General features: G+C 26.7%; 1 protein-coding gene across 1 annotated transcript; it reads right to left on the reverse strand.

Annotated features, from left to right (window-relative positions):
* Nucleotides 1-9,395: 9,395 nt before the first annotated feature.
* LOC129972288 (methenyltetrahydrofolate synthase domain-containing protein-like) lies at nucleotides 9,396-19,689 on the reverse strand. Its single transcript, XM_056086371.1, has 5 exons — nucleotides 19,433-19,689; nucleotides 16,538-16,651; nucleotides 14,892-15,005; nucleotides 11,119-11,209; nucleotides 9,396-9,780 (listed from the first exon to the last, which is right to left on the reverse strand). The coding sequence occupies exons 1-5, from the start codon at nucleotides 19,550-19,552 to the stop codon at nucleotides 9,464-9,466; spliced, it is 756 nt and encodes a 251-aa protein (XP_055942346.1). The 5' UTR covers nucleotides 19,553-19,689; the 3' UTR covers nucleotides 9,396-9,463.
* Nucleotides 19,690-19,911: the final 222 nt, after the last annotated feature.

Consider the following 19,911-nt stretch of genomic DNA (forward strand, 5'->3'; position numbering starts at 1 on the left):
TTAAAAGTAGATGTAGCAATCAATACTATTGGGGGTTAATTGCCCAAGTGGTAGATTTCTTTTCATCTGCCCATTACTCCTTACCTTAATGTGATATGAAATTCATAGCATTAATAATAAAAGAATTTTTAGTTTGAAAAAAACTCAAAACAATAATTTATTAAAAAATCACAGATTTTTTTTTCTATGAATATTGAAAGGTATAGCATGTCCAAATTGACAAGCCCCATTCATGTCCCAGTGTGCTTTTAATGGACTGTTCTAAACACCTAACCTAAGATATTAATTATATTCCAGCAAAAATGTTATTTCTACTGTACATATTTAAAATGTAGAAAGACTTTGTACTAAAAGTTAGTACATCCATTCTTTTCTATTGAATTTTTGTTAGTAGTTTGAAGTTAGAAAATAATGTTTTGCTCACTTCTCTCCTATTTACATTTTTTTTTTTTTTTGTCATTAATCTCTAAAAAAAGCATAATCTGTATGCTTAAAGCCTCCTTACTGGTATTAAAAATAATCATACATTATTTGGATGAGCAAGTTCACAAATTTTACTGAAATTAAGTCTAAATATTCAGACTTAATAGTTAATAATGAAAAATCTTGCATTTCTGGTTATTACAAAATAGTTTCCCAGTTTAGAGATAAAACAAGTTAATACATTTACTTCATTTATGTATTTGGGATTTATTTTAATATGACTAACATAATTCCAATGATAAATGAATTACAGACAGGCCTTCCTTTTAAATCAAAAATTTATTCTTCATTATAAATGCTATTTTTATAAGAATATATAAAAAATAAACAGAGTATGCCATATATTTATTTTGCAAATCTTTGTTGAAAAAAAAGTCTTCATAGTTAGGTATCATATTCTATTTGCTTAATTCTTATTATGATATTTTCATTATTAATGAGTAATTTATGCATTTTATTGTATTTTTTAAAACTATGATAATTTATTAATATGTCTTTGCTTGGAAATAAGCATAATTTGTTTTAGAAGATAAATTTTTCATATTATATATATATATATATATATATATATATATATATATATATTACAACTTTAGAATGAAGTTCAAATGTTGAGAAGTAGGCTTAGAAAGTTTTGTTCATTTTGTGGCTGAACTCATAAAAAGAGGGTGGGAGAAGAGGTGATACTTTTTTAAACTTTAACAAATTGCATATTACTGGTATAGTTATTAGAATTTTGAGTAGAAACAGAAATTATGTGTCGTACATCAAACAAGCCATAACACTGTAATTAATGAAGCAAAAAAAATTTATCTTATATTTGAATTTTATATTAAAAATTTCGAGATTTGTGATTTTTTTTTTTTTCTTTTTGCATTGTCAAAGTTTAATTTGTTCTTTTACAAACATATTTAAGAAGCAACCACAACTATTACTATTTATCTCTATGAAAATATTTTATTTATGTATTTAGATATTTTGTACAAAAATAAAATAAATCTTTCATTATCATGAGTATTGCTACTCATTCTATTGATCAGTTGTGTACTTTAATTTCTTCCTTTTAAAACCACCAACATTGTAATTTTTTAATTAAAGATAGAATTGGGAAGGATATCATAAAATATTTTAATTTTTTAAAAAAAGAAGAACTTTTAATTTTATTCCTAAAAATAATCTCTCTTGTTAATATAGCATCATTAAAATAACATTTCATCTGAAACAGTGATATATATATATATATATATGTGTGTGTGTAATGATATTTTAAACTCTTAATTCCAATTTAAATTAATTTCGAAGATTTTATCTTAATTTAGCCCATAGTAACTTCATTCTAAAAATATTCTCTTATTTCGAGATCCAATTCCATTTTCTCTACTTAATTAATTCAAGAGTAGCTTTATAAAATGGCTGAATCGGCTAAAAGCCTAACTTTCCCCCACTCCGAGTGAAGGGACAAAATACCGCTGATGAAACAAACAGGGATCTTTTTTAAAAGATCCCTGTGTTTCCCCTGCCTCTTCGAAGCGTGTCACAAAAATCCCTATTGAAATCTTAATAATATATTAGCACTGTAAAGAAATATTTTATCTATCAAAATCTCAGGTTATATAAGACCAGGAATAAAATGTTCAAGAGCTTTTTCCTCATTCCTTTCTGTGTCGTTCTATGTGCTCATCGCTTGTACATATGCCTATTTCTTCAAAATGAAATAAAACGGCGTCACGAAATCAAAAGTCTTTTCACTGTCTTTATAACTGCATTCTGATTTACATAAAATAATGCTTATATATATATAATGATATTTTAAACACTTAATTTCAACTTAATTAATTTCCAAAGTTTTATCTTAATTAGCTCATAATAAGTTCATTCTCTTATTTCGTGATCCAATTCCACTGTCTCTACTTAATTAATTCAAGAGAAGCTTTATAAAATTGCTGAATCGACTAAACGCCGATACTTCCACACGCTCGGCGTGAACAAGTAAAAACTGTCCAGTAAGCACATTCTTTTTTAAAAGATCCCTGTGTTTCCCTTACATGTGATTGACATGCGTCAGAAATCCCTATCAGAATCTTATTAATATATTAGCACAATGAAGAAATATTTTCCCTATCAAAATCTAATATATAAGGCGAGGGATAATTCATTTCTCCCTTCTTCCGCTTTTGTGATGCGCTGTGGCGGACGCGAAATGTCCACGTCTCTGCTTGTAAATAATTATGCTTTCTCGATGGATATTAAAAAGAATTTAAAAAGTCTCTTCAATGTCTTCAAACTGCATCCTGCTTCACAACAAATAATGTTACATATATATTTATATATATATAAGCATTATTTTGTTTGAAGCAGAAGGCAGGTTTGAAGACATAGATGAGACATTTTTAAATTAAATTTAATATCCATTCCGGGAAAGCATAATTATTTACAAGCAGAGATGCGGACAAGGCATGTCCGCCTCAGTGCGGCACAAAAGCAGAAGTGGGGAAGAAAAGAGAAATAAATTATCTCTCGTCTTATATAACCTGAGATTTTGATAGGGAAAATATTTCTTCATACTGCTAATTAGGGATTGCAATACCGGACCAAAATTTCAATACCGGTATTCGGTATTTTTTAAATCTTAATACCGGGATACCGGTTTTAATACCGGTATTAGAAATTTGGGAAAAAGAAAGAAAACACAGGTGTTTCTATTTTTTTATTTGTTAGAGAGTGTAAATATCACAAAAAATAATTTGTAACATATAAATTATAACAGTATATAATCACAAAAAAGTAAAGAAACATCTTATTTATTTAAACCACAAAAAAAGTGTAAATATCACTATTCTGTTTGTGGTACTATTACAAATTTTTGAAATGTGATCTATAAAAACGTAATGCATCAATTGTACTTTCATTAAGCCTGAAAAGTAATTTTGTGTAAAAATGACCAGCTGTCGAAAACTCTCTTTCGGCATCTACGCTAGTTGGTGGTATTGTTAGCAATGCGCGATATACTTTTTCCAAGTATTTACCTCTAAATCCTTCATCTTCAAATAAATAAATTTCTCGTCGGATGGTTTTGGATATAGCTGATTTCTCTATTGTATTTTGGTTCGTTGAAATTTTTTTTATTTATTGCTAATTCTAATTTTTGCTCAAGAGACAATTCCTTTTCACTATCGACAGTAGTGACATCATAATCTTCGATAATTGAACCGAATTCTGAATGTGGATAGGTTTGTTGGAAAAAAATTTTTAGAAACTTTACTCTAACTTAATCAGATTTGAATTGGTTATTTTCTTTTCTTCTTTTCATTTTCATTTTTAAAATCATTAGAATTATGTAAATACCATAAGACATTTTCTATTTCGGTATGCCTTTCTTCTGTGCGATTTTTCAATTTAATATAGTTGGAATCCGAAGTTTCTATATCCATAGTATTTGGATTCTTCTGTTCTTTATATTTTTGGTATAATACATCTATTACTCCTAATTGAATTCCATATGCATAGCACAACTGCTGATTTGCACCAATCAACTTTCCAACTTTTTCATAATTGTTGCTCCATCAATCGTTATGGATACAATATTTTCTTTCAGGGATAATCCATGTTTCGCTAATTTAGATTTAAGCAATGAATTAAGCCATTAATTAGCTAATTAATTTCGCCCGTTAGGGAGACATAAAAACAAAAACGTATATTATTTTGCTATGTTCGCGATCCCTGAACATATAGTGGAGATAATTTTAAAAATTTCTAGTAAATGCCGAAAAACCGGTATTTAAACTTGTGAATACCGGTATTACAAAATTGTACAAATGGTTCAAAATACCGGTATTCGGTATCCCGGTATTGCAATCCCTACTGCTAATGTATGTAGGAATCAGGAATCACTACTATTTTAGAATCACGCACATTTAATTACATTTAGGATGGACAGTTACATTAATATAAAGGAAATGAACATTAAACAGATTTCGTCGAATACGTCGCAGCATTAATACACATGTTAATATCGTAGTAATTGCATGGCAATATTTGTCGTTTCGTCAGCTGCATTCATCGTCTCACACCTCTCGTCCAGACCTACGTCGCGTCTTTCATTCAGAGACCCGTCTGATCTGTACTCTGTCTAACAAGCATGAACACCTGTTGGCCAGCAGATGGCGCTCGTCATCAGGCGTTCGTCACTATATATATTAATGTAGGGTAGGAATGTAATGTATTCCGATAGGGATTTCTGATGCATTTCCATCACAAGTAAGGGAAACACAGGGATCTTTTAAAAAGAATGTGCTTACTGGACATTTTTCTACCACTTCACGCGAAGTGTGGAAAAGTTAGGCTTTTATCCAATTCAGCAATTTTATAAAGTTTCTGTTAAATTAATTACGTAGAAACAGTGGAATTGGATCACGAGATAAGAGAATATTTTAGAATGAAGTTACTATTTGCTAAATTAAGATAAAACCTTGGAAATTAATTAAATTGAAATTAAAGTTTAAAATATCATTACAATTTTCCCTCCACTACAAGACTTGGAAGCACATCAAGGCCCTTGACACACAGCTATACCTCACAGTGGTGCAAGTAAGAAAAATTAAAATTTAAAGGTATATTAAAAGTGATACCAAAGTTTCCCTTACCTTCACATTATATAAACATTAAAAAGAATTCCCATTCATCATTTTATATTAGAAGTATAAAAAAGACCAAGAATTATAATTGTGAAAATATTATATAAAAACCTTAATAATAAAAAAAATATTAAATAATAACAAAATATTAAAATTTAAATATGGTGCACACATGTATTCTTGTTATTATTCTGTAGTTCACTTAATTTGGTGAAAATAATCTGACAGGCTTGCTCATTTTTTTCTTAAATGTTAGAAAATCTAACTCAACAAGATTATTAAATTAGAAATAAATTATTAAATATAATATTGTTATGATTTCACCCAAAGTCAGAAAGAAATATCAGTATAGTTATGATTTTAAATAAAGTATTTTAGCGGTAAATAAAAACAGAATTCACAGCTTCATGTAAAAAACTTGGATATGAAAATAATACTTGCAAAATTGAAATATTTCATATTAAACACTTTAAACTGAAACGATAAATATAAGATTCAAAAATATGTAATGAAATTCTTGGAAATGAAAATAATAATTGTAAAATTGAATGGATTCATATAAAACTTTGGAAATGTAAATAAATGTAAGATTCATGCATTTCAAATAAATCATTTGGAAATGATAATAATAAGTGCAAAATTCAAAAATATCAAACAAAACAATGTAACAATGTGAATGAATGTAACAAACACAAGATTCAAAATACGCTTATAAGATTTGAAATAAAAAAAATGTAATATAAAAAATATTTGTATTTTGTAAAAAATAAGTATTTGGACACAGTGATAATAGAGGGTAGCTTAATAACTGTCAGGGGTGTAACAATTTCTCATGACGTATTTACTACCTTTGTCTACTTATAATGTGCCATTAATTATTAAGTACATAAGAATCTTGGTATGCTACTTTTTCATTCACAAGGTCTGCATGCATAATTTTTAAATAATAGATTAGAAAAAATTTAAAAACTCAATATTTTAAACTAAAACTCATGATATTTTGAATAATAATATAAAAAGATTATTTGCAATTATATTATAATAGAAAAATGCAATTTAAAATCAAATCAAAAGTACAAAATATAAATTTTGAATTTCACTCATTGAGTCAGCTGATGGATGATTATTTTTTAAACACTGATAACTTTTTGAAGAATAATCACTTGTTTAATTAATCACAAAATGCAATTTTGAGCACTGGAACTGGAGACTACAGCAGGTGACGGAAAGCTATTTTTATGTTATGATGATAATATAACAAGGAAATGACGTTAAGATCGGGATTATTCAGCACAGGTACAAAGACATATTTTTTTTTTTTTTTTTTATGATGATGGTAAGGAGCCCGAACTCCTTGAAGATATAAGGAGCATGCACATGACGATATGAAGCACAAACGCAAGGATATCTCATCGGCTGGCGTGTAACGACACAGCGAAGCTATGCCACGGAAGACTGTAGACGGCTGGCCATGACGAACCACGGCCACGGAGACACAGGAGACGGCTGTCCGCAACGAAGAGCTATTGCTTGATTCATTTTCCTTTCCCGTGGATTTAATTTTAATTATTTTAGTTCATTTGACAATTTTTCACAGGAAACTATCCTTGTCGACTTTTTAATATGTAAGCATTATTTTGTTTGAAGCAGAAGGCAGGTTTGTAGCCATAGATGAGACATTTTACATTTTAAAATTAATTTTAATATCCATTCTGGGAAAGCATAATTATTTACAAGCAAAGATGTGGACAATTCATGTCCTCCTCAGTTCGGCACAAAAGCAGAAGTGGGGAAGAAGAGAGAAATAAATTATGCCTCGTCTTATATAACCTGAGATTTCGATAGGGGTTTCTGATGCATGTCAATCACAAGTAAGGAAACACAGGGATCTTTTAAAAAGAATGTGCTTACTGGACATTTTTCTACCACTTCACGCGGAGTTAGGCTTTTAGCTGATTCAGCAATTTTATAAAGCTTCTGTTGAATTAATTAAGTAGAGACAGTGGAATTGGATCACGAAATAAGAGAATATTTTAGAATGAAGTTACTATGGGCTTATTTAAGATAAAACCTTGGAAATTAATTAAATTGAAATTAAAGTTTAAAATATCATATATATATATAAGAAAAATAAATAAATTTCAGTTGAAAAACCATTTTGCATTCTTTCTAAATAATATAATGATGCTCGCTGATATGCAAAATATTAAGATGAGGATTTTGGATGAGAAATAGAAAAGTGCTTTCCCTCTTTCTAAATCATCATACCAGTACAGTTACTTGTTTTTCTTCAAGAGTAATTTATGTTATCATCACACATATATTGATGCAATTGAATAGATGAGTAAATTAATATACTGGGCAATTAAAATATCCCACAGCTTAGCAAGAGTCGTAATAGTGGATCAATAGCTACCCCAGTTCTGCATGCAAAATAAAGAAATTAATGCAAAAATTAAATATAATCTTGAAAATATTAAATAACTTTAATATATTTCAAATACTAGTTTGATATTTTTAATGTTGTGGTACTCTCTCATCTTTCACAAGTATTTGTTTATTCATAATGACCTGAAGTTTCAAAAGTATATAACAAAGCATGGAAGGATTTGAAATTCTATAAACACAATTATTAAATTTGATTACAAATATTAAAAATATGTATAAGGTTTCTCAAAAGAAAGAAGAAACTTTTTTAGAAAAAGTAATATTTATAATAGTAAAAATATAATGAATTTATGGAATACATTGAAAAAAAAACATTTTCATTTTAATATTTTCCTATAAGTATTCTTATAAACATTCTTATATCCAGAATGAGAACAAGAATGAATTATTTGCAATAAATTGCTTATTTTAAAATCAAACCATGCTTCTATTATACTAAATCTTAACAATATAAATAATGTCTTATTTACCATCATTATAAAATATGCATTACAAAATTGGTTTTAAAAAGATGAGTCTTTAAGATTATTGATTATTAAAATATGTCTCGGCTAAAGCTAAATTAAAATTTATAGTTGAAACCTAATTTCTCTCTTTAGATTTGAAGATTCTGTCTACTACACTGCAAATATAAAAGAAAGCATAAATATAAATTCTATATCTGTTGGTGTTCCAATGAAAATTCATTATACTTAGCAGAGCAAAATTTTAAAGCAGAACCCCTAAAATCAATTTTATATAATAAAAAAACAATCATTCAAAAAAAAAGTTTACTATCTTCTGTTAATACAAGGAAGAAAAGTTGTCGATATAGCATATATATATATATATATATATATATATATATATATATATATATATATATATATATATATATATTAATTCTTGTCGTATTTTTGAATCATAATAAATTCTTTACAAAACTGTGCAAATAAGAAAAACATGATTTATAAAACAAAAATCCTTTTGATCAGGCACATCACACCTGTAATGCACAGTGACAAATTTTATGACCAGGTATTTTAGGGTTCTTTTTCACTAAATTTATGGCTAGGTTATTTTTATTAAATTTACAAATTCATCCTGAGTATTAAGCTTACTATGATACATTAGTGGTATAAATAATCGGCAAGCCATATGATCATTTATGTTCTAGAATGCCACTTAAATAGAGTCAGATGGTCATTAGTACCCTGCACTCTTATCTAATTACTTCATCTTATATTTTAAGAAATTTAATCAATTCAATTTAAGGTATTTTGAAATTATTTTTACATTAATTTATAGCCAGATTTAAAGGGCTTAAAATTACTGGCTTGCTTAGAAATTTTTATTATTATGAGCAATTTATTTTTCAGTTATAGAAGAAAATCCATTTCCTGTAAGATCCAGGATCACATACTTCACTTTAGTTCAATGATAAAAATAATTATTACCAACAAGATTTCTGTCGTAGTAAGAAAACTGATAGTAGAAAAGAGATTCAGCTGCCAGGAATAAAACATTAATTTTATCTTTTAAAGACATTTTTATACTTTTTTTCTAAATAAATCTTCTTTGGTGGTAGTAGAGGGATTCTGTTCAAAAAATTTGATTTTGTTTACTTGGCTTGATTTAGATTTACTTAGTAGAATCATAACGTGTTACTTATGTATTGAAATACTGACTGCCACGTTGAATATTTTAGAATGTAATTTATATAGGCCCAATGATCACTGGTGACCCCCACAACAGTCAGGGTGTTAAAACTTCATACCTGCAATTAATCAGCAAAGATGTCATATTAGTTAATCCACTATATTCCCCAAAGTCATGCACTTAAGCTTAAAGTCTGCCAATAGCAAGTATTTAATGTACAAGTGCCCATTACAAATACATTATACATATCTCAAAATACATTACGTGTTAAACTTTTCTTCCATTTTTTTTAATTCTCTTAATATAGGTATTTCGCTAATTTTTTCTTCGCTTAATAAAGACCATATAATATGGCTTGGCTTAGGTAACTTTGGTTCACAATGAATTATCTTCGTAGGTGTTACAATAATATCAACAGGAACATCATGCTCTCCAAACAAATGGTCAGGTATTGTATCCAACACTTGACAGTCATGAACTACAGTGACAACTGTTGTTTCAGAATTCACAGCTCCCATTGTAGCCATCATTGCAAATTCCATATCAGCATATCCCTCACCTTTGCCAATACGTCTTCCTAGAATATCAAAAATAAGCAATTATTTTTATGTGAAATTGTAGAAACTATTCATCCATTATAATAAGGAAACGCGGTTTTCTATAAAATATTTATCTGGATACGAAAGAATGGTTGTAGTCAATGATATAAATACTATTGCAATATCATTTTATTATTAAAAGCATAACATTTCTAAAAAAAAAATAGGAGAATTGAGCCAAAAAGTAAAACTTATGAAAACAGATTAATGTATGATGTTCTGAAAGAGATATTTTTTAAAGTATTAACTACTGATGATTAATTACTTTCAAAAGTAAATTTCAGACTTTTTCCATTATTTACTGTCAAAAGCTTCTTGAAAGAAATAATATAGAAATTTCTTTATGCTCCTTGTAGTGGCCTATCATGTAAAAATAAAATGTTCAACATGATCCCCCAACAAGTCAACCAACCTTGTTTTTATTATTTGAATGAGCTCATATGAGAAAAATTCAAGGAGTAATCTAGTGGAAAAATTATCTGAGTTGATCTTCTAAATTGTCTCAAATTCACTGACTGATGTAATAAAATGGCTGTGATTAAGACTTGGTACCTCTTTTTTTATGTTAGGTCAAATTTCATGTACGATTCTAAGGCGATTTCTGTATATTTGCTGCAGATATCATTCTTTCTTATATGGCTAAAGCTACAAAAATCTCATTTAATAATGGCGATAACAAATAATGAAATCTAGAGGACAAAACCACTTCTGTAATAAACCAGTAAATATTTGCAGTTACACATAAATTGATTATGTTTAAACGAAAAAAAAAATGTATAGTTAGTTGAAAAGAAACAGAGCATCATGTACTTCAGTTTGATTGTTAGGAAAAAGAATACTTAAAATATTAATCACTTGGATATTCTAGATTAGAAGTTAGACTTGAATGCACTGTATTCAATTTGTTTCTCTAGATAAGAGAACGCTACATCTGTATGGATACCATGGATAGGATAAATATCCAATTATAGACTCCTGTTTTTAGAGAAAAATCTTTTAAATCAGCAACAAAAAAAAATTATTAGAAAATGTTATTTGAATTTTTTTGCTAGACTTTTACAATAACAATGAATTGATATAAAAACTTTTTTTTTTTTGTGCATAATATGAGTAACTTTTGTAAGCATCTTTTGAATCTCGATTTTTCCTGCAATCTTTAAAAAAAAGTAATTTCTTTTTTTTTAAATAATTTTTCAATAAGTACAGCTTTCAAACAAAATTCATCATGCATGATAAAAAATAATATATTATTTCTTATTTTCACAAAAACTAACATTTGCATTTTTTTTTTTTAATTCTCTGAATAAATAGTTTACCTTTTGGTGAAACTGCAACAGATCCTAAAATTACTAAATCTACTTTGACTTTGCTGTTCAAACCAAGTCTTGTACTATATCTTTTGACACCCTGAAAAAATAAAATTCTTACTCTTATAATATCATGGATGCAAAATATGGAAGAAATGCAAACAAAGAACAAGGGGGGGGAGGACTAACAATTATAGAATTCCCTAATCTAAAAAAGTTAGAAAAAAAATGGCTATGTAAAAAACTTTTTGATGCCAATAAAAAATGTATTATTTACTGTCGAGAGTCTAGTAGAATGTATAAATCAAATAAAGAATTTTTTACATAATTTTCCTTTTTTTACTGGAAAATACTCTATTCATTTTCATGTTCTCAAGCAACATAAATAGTTTTTGTTTATCAAAATATAAATCATCTGAATTAAAAATGACAAAAAAAAAAAAACTCATACATTGAAAATTTCATATTTTAATAGTTGTTATAATCATATAAACTAACAATATTTTCATAAATGCTGCTGATCATAAATACCCGAAATATATATATATATATAAATGTAATGATATTTTAAACTCTTAATTTAATCCAAATTAATTTCCAAAACTTTACCTTAATTTAGCCCTTCCTAACTTCATTATAAAATATTCTTTTATTTTGTGATCCAATTCCACTTTCAGTTTAATTAATCCCTTTGTAAAAATAATGCGCCATCAAGAACTACGTTTCAAATGAGAGTGATACTTCGGTACCCTTGAACAGGTGTCAAAGGTTATTCCCTCGGCGCGTGGCCAGCAATCCTATGTTATATAAGGCAAGTCATCATCTGTTCGTCCCTTTTATCGCTCTTCTTACTTCTGTGTGTGCCACGCTGCGTTTTCTTGTATATAATCATGCCTGCCTCTCGGAATAGAATAAAAAGATAATTAAAAATACCAAGTCTCTTCACTGTTTCCAAGCTGCATTCTACTTCAATCAAAATATGTTACATATATATATATATATATATATATATATATATATATATATATATATATATAAGCAACAAAACCTAGAAGAAAAAATGTTTTCAAAAGCCCTTTTTATTGCTTGTTCTATTAATTCACTTCATGATCAAACCAAGAAATATTTTCAACTATCAAAGAAAAGTTTTGCAAGTTATAAATGTTTAGCAAGGGTTCAGAGGAATGGTAAAATATTAGTATGATTCTGTTTACACAAAAATTAAAGAAAATAAGTATAAAATACAGAAAAGAGTCACAAAAATGAAACAGATTCCATTAAGCTTTGTCATTCCAGATGATAATGATTTGACTGAATTAGCTCCTCATGTTTACTTATAATTGAACTAATTCTCACACAAATAAAAAAAATAATAAAGGAGCCTTTACTTTGCAGAATATAAAAAAAATGAATTTATTAATTTTCAGTAACATACAAGACAGGAACTTTTATTTCTAATCCATTAATATATTTGTGGACATAATCATTTCTATGAAACTTAATTTATATCATACTCTAAATTGTAGCCATCATCATTATTTTAGAACCTCATAAATCTGTCATTGCACTTCTAAATAAAAGTTATATTAAGATATGCTGCAAAAGATTAAGATTTATCTGCAAAATTATTTCCGTTTCCTTTATTTTGCATGCAGATATAAAGATATTTTAAATGAAACATACAACATTATATATACATATTCGTACGGATTTACTTCTTCCATTGGGGTTCTTTTTGATTTTTTGGTCGATGCTGAAATGAATTAAACAGTCCCTTAGTAACAAAAGACGACGACTTTTATTACATACGAAGAGACGAATACACGGACGACAAATATATACAGCCGAGATGAGGACAAGCAACACATAGCAGCACACTTCCACAAACAGTAGCCCACAAGTCGTAATCGGTAGTAATAACAACCACAGCACATAAAGCGGCCAGATAGAATTCAGCAGGAGAGGGAATCTTCGTAGCTTCACTCTAGGGTCTCTCCAAACGGCTGTTTTTCTCCACTGTCTCCTCGCTTTGGTTGTATCTAGCTGCCGACACGAGTGGCCACTCCTCACAGGACTCGATGCTGCTTCAACAATAAACATCAGGATTCAGCACACAGCTTAGTTCAGAATAGCTTGGGCTCCACACAATGCTGGCATTTCGCCGGACTATTCCGCCGTTGCTTCGTTATCCTCTAGACAACTCGTTACTTGACTACGAATCCCACTACGGGCACGATTCCAATTCATTTCGGCTTGAGACTGCCGGTCTTTTAAAGTTCCCGGGCCGAGAAGTTTCTGACCCAATCAGAAGTATCTCGACTTCTATTGGCTCAATTGCTAACATTCTCGAAGTTTCCAGCAATATCTATTTTGTCGCCAAGCTCTGAGATCATTGATGCGGCACTCGATCAGCACCCAACAGAGCTCACTGTGAAACGGTCTTTCTTACGATGAAACTATTCTTGCTGGAAAGCAACATTACAGGTTTTTGTAACAATATATTCAAATTATTAGGTTTATAGCTCAGTAATTTAGATTGCATTTCAGCTTTGATCAATCGTTTTTCATTACATAATTATTAAGAATTTCAGTTGAAATTTTAAAATTATTATTTCATTAATCAGAATGATTCTATTTTCATTCTGATTTCTATAATCAGAATGAAAATAGAATCTAATCAAAGAAAAACCTAATGAAAATGCTTTTTTATAACTTCATTTACTACTCACTCTATTTAATTCATTTCTTAAAATTTCTTTAAAATAAGAAAAGATGAATATGAAATTATTTATAATATGACTCATATAGATTAATAATTTGAACTTCATCTGCAAAAACATTGAGTAACATTCAAAAGTTAAACACATTACACGATTGAGTTGTTTATTTTTTTTCCCCCACTTTCAAATCCATTTGATTGTGAGTAATTCAATTGTTCAAGTATGGCAAAAAAAAAAATGTTTTCCAGGCCCCCAACAAGCATGATAAATAAAGAAATGAAAGATAAAAGGGAAAGAATTAAACAATTCCCTTATAAATTTTAAAAATATTTTAAATTAAAATGACTTATTTATTTTCATTTTCTGTTATTAAAAAAATATAATAAAAATAACAATAAAATGGCATGACTGAAAAAAATATCTTTTAATGCAGTTATATGAAAAATTTAAATAAAGTTTCTCAAATCTTTATGGTTTTCTAAATTATTTGTATTATTAATAATTAAGAATGTAAAAAAAAAAAAAAAAAAAAAAAAAAAAAAAAAAAAAAACTTCTTTTTGTAACCCTAAAATTCATCAATATATTTTACTTGTAATACATAATTAAAAAAATCTTGATATAAGTTTGCTTATTTTAGACATTCTGTAAATATTATATTTAAAAAAAAAATCATAAATTTCATTAAAAATAAGTCTGAAAATAGTAAATAAAATGCATTTTAATAATTTTTATGTAACTTATTAAATTGTGAATTTGTGAGATCATTAAAATGCGTCATTAAATAATTCAACTTGATTTTTAGTTTCATTCTTGCAAATATTTTTACACTAAAAGCATAATTATAGATTTAAAAAAAAAAAAAAAAAATTGATGATTGTTTTTTTTTTTTTTTTTTTTTTTTTTTTTAATATGAGAGGCTTAGTTTATGCATATTTTTAGAATGATTTTTTTTTTAGGTAAATAACAAATATTTAGATTTTTTAAGTAATGATGATAATGCTGCTAAATAACATTTAGTAAATAAAATATTGAATAAAACATAAAATATAATTAAAACCTACTTCAGAAGTAGAGCATATATGAAGAGTATGTTTATTGGCCATTGGTGGAGGTGTTATTCTGTTCAAAAGACCATTTCTTAAACGAGGTGTTGGAACCAGCAAAACTTTATTATCCTGAAGAAATACTTTGATTTATCAAGTTTATAAAAATTCTAATATTCTAAAAATTTTATCATTTTTAATAGATTATTAATTTTCTGTATGACTCATAAAAAAATTGTAAAATATGAAACCAATAAAATAAATTATTGATATAATAATTTTATAACGATAAAAACAATTTTATCATTCAAGCTTCTAATTAAAAAGACTTTAGTTATAAAATTTTAGGGAATGATTATAGAAGATGTATATATATGTTTTTTTTTTTTTAATACAACCACAAACTAATCAATCCTGCCACTCCTTTAGGCATACGATATAGCTGAATGATTCGGACACCATAACAACATGGGTAGGAAATGTGGTTGAATCCTAAGAGTCACTACTAGCCATAGTATAACTCCTCTCATAAAAGGCAGGTCTAGTTATTAGTATGAAGTAGTGATCCCTACACCATTACTATATTCATTATATATTATAAATTTCTGGTGTGGTGAGAACTAACCACCACACCAGAAGTTTACTTTCCTCATATTCTGAAATACCCCAAGGTGGGATATTTTTCTTTATTGATAAAAAAAATGAATTCTGGTAATTTAAAACAAATTTACAAAGTAAAGAGAATTTTAAATATGTTTAGCTAGAGAAAAATAATTCTCCAGTGCAATTAGAAACTTTCAGTAACTTTGAATTTCATATTTTTGAATGCATAAAAAGGAATACAATTTTACCTATAAAGCATCTCAATAATTAAAAACTTTTCTTCTATAATGCCATATATATATATATATATATATATATATATATATATGTATATATATATATATATATATATATATATATATATATAAGGAGCATATTAATTATTTGTAGAAAATTGCATTGTCAATTAATTAACTTAAAATAATCTAAATAATCCATTCATCCAATCAATCAAAATAATAACTACAACTATATCATTATTATTTTAATGGATCAAGAAATCTATGCATATATGCTTCTATTTTCAGAAGTTAGGGAAATTCAAACAACTATGGGGATTGTTCTTAATAATTATTTTAAGAAATGCATCAAAATGATTTTATGAATAATTTTTAATGTTTTTTTCCTAATATATCTGGTTTCAAATATTTTCTGGTTAAAATTTTACCTCTAATTATTGATAAGAAATTTTTAAAATAGAATTTTTGAAATTTCATAAAATTTTTCTCTTAAAATTAATAAAAATATTTTTTTTTAAATTACATTATAATTATTTTTAGATGTAATTTGTCAAATAAATATGTATAATAGTCTAAATATAATTAAATTGAACAAATCTTATAAATAAATATATTTATAAAACTATCAAAAACAAACTCTTAATGCACTAAAAATTTATGCAGGATAAGATACCAGTTGTTTATTACAATAATTTCCAGTCAAACATCTCTGTAAAAAAATATATTGCTTATTATTAGACAACTACATTAGAAAAAAAAATTGTTTCCAATTTTACAAAAAAATTTTAGTTGCATATAAAATACATTATGCTCCAAAATTACCTCTAATATCAAAAAACGTATATGTTTCTGGGGAGAATCTGGATTAACTTTAACAGTTTTTGCCATCTGATATTCCTTTAGTTGCTTCACTTTGCTGCAAGCTTTTTCAGCTCCCTAAAAGGAAATAGACTTTAAAGGAAGGATACAAGAAACATGAAACAACTGAAATGGCATATTTATTACTAATGGAAGAATGCTAGAATAGACTGTTATACTGAAAGTTATATTGAGTCATAGCATTTATCTTCATGCAACTTGAAAAGGACAGAAGTCCATTCCTCTAAAATCCCAGTTTTAAAACAGAATTTTGAAACTTCATCTTCTTATTATATAAAAGTTAATTTAATAAAGGTTTACATAAAATGTGCCTGCAAAAAAAAAGCATAACAACATTTCATCTATCCACTTTGTGTAGAAAAGTTGCTCAACTAGCATAAATGTATTTGACATAATATTAGAATTATAATTCACCATGTAAAACACAAATTAAATATTAATTTTTTCTAATTAATTTATTAATTTCTAATTAATTTATTAATTTCTAATTAATTTATTATTAGTTTAATATCAATTATTAATTTCTAATTAATTTATTATTAGTTTAATATCAATGATTAATTTCTAATTAATTTATTATTAGTTTAATATCAATTATTAATTTCTAATTAATTTATTATTAGTTTAATATCAATTATTAATTTCTAATTAATTTATTATTAGTTTAATATCAATTATTAATTTCTAATTAATTTATTATTAGTTTGATATCAATTATCAATTTCTAATTAATTTATTATTAGTTTCATATCAATTATTAATTTTTAATTAATTTAAATATTCTGTAATGGAAATTTCTCACTCTCTTACTTTTATTTTTTTTAAAAATGTTTGGACATCTTAAAATCATAAATATTTGTTACATCTTATCCCCCACAAAGTGTAATGATTTATTATGCTTTAAGTTTGTTTCTTATTTTAACTGCCCACAGTTTATTAAAAATTAAAACACTTCATTTTAATCCTTTTAGAATTATGAATTCAGCAAAATAGATCTACAAATATTTTATATTATACTTTTTCCTATAATATGTTTCCATTCATCCTTCTTTTCATTCAAGCAATGATTAAAACTGGAACTTGGATGAAATGCTCAGTTTTTTTAAAATATATTACTGAATTATACTGAAACTTGAATAATATCAAAATTTCAAAAATTGCCACATCAAAATAAAATTAAACTTTTTAAATTAAATTTGTATTGTAGTTTTGAAGATTAATTATAGAGAGATTTTGTTATTTTGAATTGTAATTAAAGACAGAAAATGACATCCAAATCATCATTTTAAACTTAAAATTTCTATGTCACACCAATATGTAGGTTCTGATTCTCCACATCAGATTTAACATGAGCCAATCCAATATAAATGGAAGATATTTGATAAAAATAAATCTGAAACATGTTATTACCAGGTACCTTGATTTCCCAACCAAGTCATTGCAGTATATCGATATGAAAAAAATTTTGGTATCCTTCAATTGAGAAATCGTAATGTTATATATATATATGTGTGTGTGTGTGTGTGTGTAATGATATTCTAAAATTTAATTTAAACTTAATTTCCTAATTTTTAGCTTAATTTAATCTGCATTAACTTCATTCTAAAATATTCTCTTATTTCCCAATTACATTCTTTTTTTTCTATCTAATTAATTCAACATGAGTTCTAAAAGTGCTGAATCGGCTAAAAGCCGACATGTTCCCACACTCTGAGTGAAGGGATAAAATATTGCTGATATAAACAAATTCCACTAAAAGATCCCTATGTTTCCCTTACTTGTGATTGATACGTGAAGAGAAATCCCTATTAAAATCTCACAGTATATATTCACAGGAATAAAATTTTCATGAGCTTTTCCTCATTTTGTGTTGTGTCCCTCTGTGTTGCTTCTGCTTGTCCAAAAAATCATGGCTCCCGGGATAGAAATAAAACAAAGTTAAAAAATTGAAAGTCTCTTCACAGTCTTCGAAACTGCCTTCGGAAACATTACTGGAAATTTATGAAATATTACTGAAAATAATTAAACATAGATGAGCAAATAAAAAAATCTTCTTACAAAACAAGTCGATAATCAAAATTTGAGATAACTTGACTGCTATATATTCCTTCTGTATTAATTGAAGACGTTTAAAAGCAAAATGATGCTATATATGTGACATAAAATTAAATAATGTTGCACAAAGAAATTTTCAATTGACATAATTATTTAACATATTTAAATGATAATATCTAAATCAAGATGGTTTTCTTTATAACTTACATAATGGTGTTTAGAATAAAATACAGAAATCAGTATCAAATTCATTATAAATACAACCATTATTTATAGAGTAGATTTTGTTTTAAATTCATACACACTTTATTACATGATTTTATGCTAAAAATAAATAAATAAATAAATTATTTTAAAATAAATTTAATTCTATCGACAAAAAGTTTTTACTTTTTCTTAATATTGATAATATTTTCACAAAATTAAGATTATTTATAAACTTCTTGCATCAGAGACAAATTTACAATTTTTATAGGAAATTTATTCAGAAACATACAAAATTGTAAGGAGTGAAAATGCAAGAGAACATAATAAATGAGTGATAAAAGAAAATAAGCTTTACTTTTATATTAACACCAAATTTTTGTAAAAATAAGTTAAAATAAAAATAAATAAGAATTAAATATAAGGCATGCATTCAAAGTATAATTGTAATATATAAAAAAGTTAACAATTTTATTTAAATTTTTTCAAATATTCTCAACAGATAACGTAAATTTTGTATTTAAAAATTATTCATTTTTTCAAACTTTACATTTGAAAATTATAATTGTATTTACATACATCGAAATTCGGAATTCTATTATACACAGGTCTTGGAAAACGAGCAATATCATTTGATTCTAAATAAGACCATATCTGTTGTCTTATGGATTCTTTGCTTATATCTAATGGCGATGCCATAGTATTACGTAAACAGTTTCAGCATTTTAAGAGAAACTACAATATGATGCATTCATAGTCCGGATTACCCGACTAGCACCACATTTGTTTGTTTACTCACTGTGGTTACAAATACTTGCCGGAAGTGCATAATCTTCGCGCATACTTAGTCAGTAGAAACGTAGAAAATAGTCGCATTGTGCAATAATGCACTTGAACTAAAAGTGCTTGCAATTTAGATTCATTTGGGAATATTCTTAATGGATGCAATTTTACGACCTATTCCTCAATTTTTCAAGCTTTTTTTATATTGATTATAATAATATCTTTATCATTTATTAGTTATTATTCATATACTATTATCCATTAAGTTTGTCAGG

This window comes from Argiope bruennichi, chromosome 6, assembly GCF_947563725.1.
Source record: "Argiope bruennichi chromosome 6, qqArgBrue1.1, whole genome shotgun sequence".
Taxonomy (NCBI): domain Eukaryota; kingdom Metazoa; phylum Arthropoda; class Arachnida; order Araneae; family Araneidae; genus Argiope; species Argiope bruennichi.

What these genes read in the sequence shown, in the direction of transcription:
- LOC129972288 (XM_056086371.1), bottom strand. Translation starts at nt 19,552, where the DNA reads ATGGCATCGCCATTAGATATAAGCAAAGAATCCATAAGACAACAGATA. An exon ending in ATATATGCTCTACTTCTGAA is followed by an intron (nt 11,210 to 14,891) that starts GTAGGTTTTAAT and finishes TTATTTTTTCAG; the next exon opens with GGTGTCAAAAGATATAGTAC. An exon ending in TGTTGCAGTTTCACCAAAAG is followed by an intron (nt 9,781 to 11,118) that starts GTAAACTATTTA and finishes TTGATATTCTAG; the next exon opens with GAAGACGTATTGGCAAAGGT.